General features: G+C 29.4%; 1 protein-coding gene across 1 annotated transcript; it reads left to right on the top strand.

Moving 5' to 3' along the window:
• The first annotated feature begins 249 nt into the window (after window positions 1–249).
• Window positions 250–2,545, top strand: LOC120081865 (MLP-like protein 31). The gene is made up of 2 exons (XM_039037041.2): window positions 250–519; window positions 2,079–2,545. Exons 1-2 carry the CDS (start codon window positions 333–335, stop codon window positions 2,348–2,350), a joined length of 459 nt encoding a protein of 152 aa, XP_038892969.1. The 5' UTR covers window positions 250–332; the 3' UTR covers window positions 2,351–2,545.
• The last annotated feature ends 875 nt before the right edge of the window (window positions 2,546–3,420 follow it).

The raw sequence follows: 3,420 nt of genomic DNA, 5'->3' as shown, positions 1-3,420 counted from the left end.
AATTATTCAGAGTGTTGAGGATATATTATGCTCATTTATAATATACTACCTATATAATAATCCCCAATAATTCTAGTAGGGAAGAAACCAAAATTAAGATCCAATTTGATTTGTTACACCATACTCAATAAATAATGTCTTTAATTATAAGCTTATAGAATTATTCCTAATAATCCGGAAAAATAATGTTAAATCTTGATCTAAAAGGATACAAGCCACTGCATGTATAAATAAATGTCAAAATTCATGTGATTTTGGTAGAACAATCATTAATCAACTTTCTTGAGTTAAATTAAAGTAGAAGATTACATTATCAATTAAATCAACACACAATGTCTCTAGCTGGGAAAGTGGAGGCTCATGTTGAAATGAAGGCTCCAGCTTCAAAGCTTCATGAAATCATCACGAAACGACCACACCATATTTCCAATGTTTCTGGAGACAAAATACAAGGTTGTCGGTTACACCAGGGTGATTGGGGACAAGTTGGTTCTATCATCTATTGGAACTACTTTCATGGTTTGTTTCCTTCAACTATTTTTTCCATTGCTTTCAATCCTGATATTCAATGTCGAGATCTCAATTTCATGAGTCGATTGCATTTTCAGTGAAATTATAAAAAATGTTTAAAATAACAAGTTCAATATTTTTTAGGAAACGATATCGAAAAGATGAAGAGAATTTATAATCACTATAGAATATATGGGTTACTCATCTCATTATTGTTAATTGGTTTAGAGATGAAACCTTATATTTTTCTAATATGCTATATCAAAGCACACGGTATCCAAATAATTATTTAGTCTAAAATTGGGATCTGACTGAAGAATTGTGAACCCAAAAAGATACCATAAATCTTGAGGGGTGTATGAGATGAAGAGACTAGCTCTTGCAAACCTTATAAGATTGTGTGGGTCACTTATACAATATTTATAGGTACATGAGTTTCTTCTATTATTAATGAGCAATTTTAGATTAAACCCATGTTTATTTAGAAAATTTTACATTGTAAATTTGGTCTTTATGATTTGGAAAAGTTAGGATTTAGTTCATTTGGTTTATAATTATAATTTAGTGATATTTATGGTTTGATAAAACTTTCATAAGTAGTTCTATTATTGGGGACTATCTATGAATATTTTAATAAACTATATAGGGATTATTTATAAGGTTTATAAAACCATAAAGATTAAATTGTAACTTTTGAGGTTAAGAGGTTGTTTCAGGCACTGAATTGATTATTATAGTCTATGAATTATAATTGTTTGCCTTTGGGGTGTAAACTAAGGCCACGTTTATCAAAATGTAATGAAAATTGGTGTAATCGTAATGGAATTTTATTTATAGATCAATTGTACTGAGCCTAAATCGCAAATGTAATTGGATTGCTTTCGACCATGTTTATACTATAAATTACGAATTTAATCACATTTACTGTTACCATTACTATTACCCCTGAGGCCCAAACCGTAATGGTAACGATAACGATAACAGTAACAATAACAATAAATGTGTCAAAATTCATAATTTTTTCTCTAGAACAACAACAATAATGGTAACCATAATGATACGCGTAATTTCTAAAAATGATTAGATTGAGCACGCTTCGCTTGTCAATCATTTTATCTTTTTTATTACAAATTTGGAAGTGGGCCCCATGTGTCATTACGAATGCAGAACACAAGTATCAAAAGCAATCAAATGGGGTTCACTTTTCACATTACTGTTGATTTATTACCTTTTCACTATGGTAAACCCGGCCTAATTTTAAATTTTATATTTCTCTAAACTAAGTATGAGACCAAATTTTTAATTTAACCTAATTTTAAATAAATTTAAATTTCTTATTAGTATATTAAGTCCGCTGACCACGTTAATGATATTTAATTTATTGATAGTTTTGTTGTGAAATTTTTTTCCTGGTATAATATAATGAAAATAGTGATTTATACTATTGTATCAATATTGAACTCTTGAATATATGAAAATACGAATAAGAAAATATCAATCAAACAGAAATTTAAAACCTTATGATATTATACTAATCTGTAGTGTATAAATAATATTTTTGAATATAGATGGAGAAGCAAAGGTGGCAAAGCATTTAGTTGAAGCAGTTGATGAGGAGAAGAACATGATTATTTTCAAAGTGCTTGAAGCAGACCTTCTAAAGCATTACAAAAACTTCAGGTTTATAATTCAAATTACTCCAAAGGGAAAGGGAAGTGTAGCTCACTGTACTTTAGAATATGAGAAGTTGCATGGAAAGATTCCTGATTCACATTCAATGCTGAAGTTATGTGAAGAAGTCTGCAAAGATCTTGATGCTCATCTTATGGAAGGCAATTAAGGATTTTATACTATGATATGTATAAATTAAGTACTATACTCTATGTTTTTATAAAATAATTGCTTGTAATAAGCATATGTTCTCTTCATGCACTGGACAATATTAATAATGGTGGTCAAATATACTAAATGTAACCTATGTACTCATAAATTATGGTTTGGGAATAAAAGTACTAACGTTATGATATTATCATTACTTTAGGATTGAAATTGGTTCATATATTTTTGTTCTCTTTAGGGAAAAAAACATGTAACGTTCTTTTTTTAATCACAATTGAGGTAGGAGAATTTGAACCACAAATCTCGTGATTATTAACACACTTACATGTCAGTTGACTTAAATTGGTTTTAGCATCAACACGTAACATTCGAGAATGTTTTTAGTTGATGCATGTCATAATGATGTAAATCAATTTCATTGTTTGAAGTGAAGAGGACTAACTCAAGGATTAGGCAAACGAAGCAGTCTGTCTAACGTGCCTTTATAAACTTTCCAAGTTCTCAATTTATTCCCTATTTGATGTTGGAGAAATTTTTGTCAATTAAATTTTGTCAAGTCATGACAACGTCACGGTATTCCAATTTATTAAATTGAAGGTTAATTAAGAATTAATTTGCACCATTAATAAATTTTCCTATAAGTGTGTGCGCGCCATTGAATTGAGCTGAGACAAGCAAATCATAAGCTCAAGCATATGCCACATAGCTCCTTTATGGTTGTCTATCAAAACGATGGGTTTAATCGGATCGAATTGATAAATAAGGATCTATTTGGATTGGTTTAAGAAAAAATTATTTTTTAAAAATTTCATTTTTATTTAAACACTTTTGATAAAAAAAGGGATAAAATACACTTCAAAAAATTATTTTGAGTGATTGTCAAATACTCAAATTTCTTCCAAAATGATTTAGTTTTTAAATTACGCACTTGAAAATATATTCCAAATGCACCCTAAGCCTAAAGCACGGTTGATGATTTGGCCAATAGTTCAATTTAGCATAAAATTGAAAATTGGGTTGGGCTTGAGTAGATTAAGCCGATCAAGCCCAAGACTCACCCCAATTGAAATC

This window comes from Benincasa hispida, chromosome 7 (genome assembly GCF_027475165.1).
Source record: "Benincasa hispida cultivar pf3 chromosome 7, pf3_genome.v1.1, whole genome shotgun sequence".
Lineage (NCBI taxonomy): Eukaryota > Viridiplantae > Streptophyta > Magnoliopsida > Cucurbitales > Cucurbitaceae > Benincasa > Benincasa hispida.
This window is presented reverse-complemented; position numbering and strand designations above follow the sequence as displayed.

Coding starts and splice junctions, on each gene's coding strand:
- LOC120081865 (XM_039037041.2), top strand. CDS start 333: ATGTCTCTAGCTGGGAAAGTGGAGGCTCATGTTGAAATGAAGGCTCCA. Junction 520..2,078: donor CTATTGGAACTACTTTCATG/GTTTGTTTCCTT, acceptor TTTTGAATATAG/ATGGAGAAGCAAAGGTGGCA.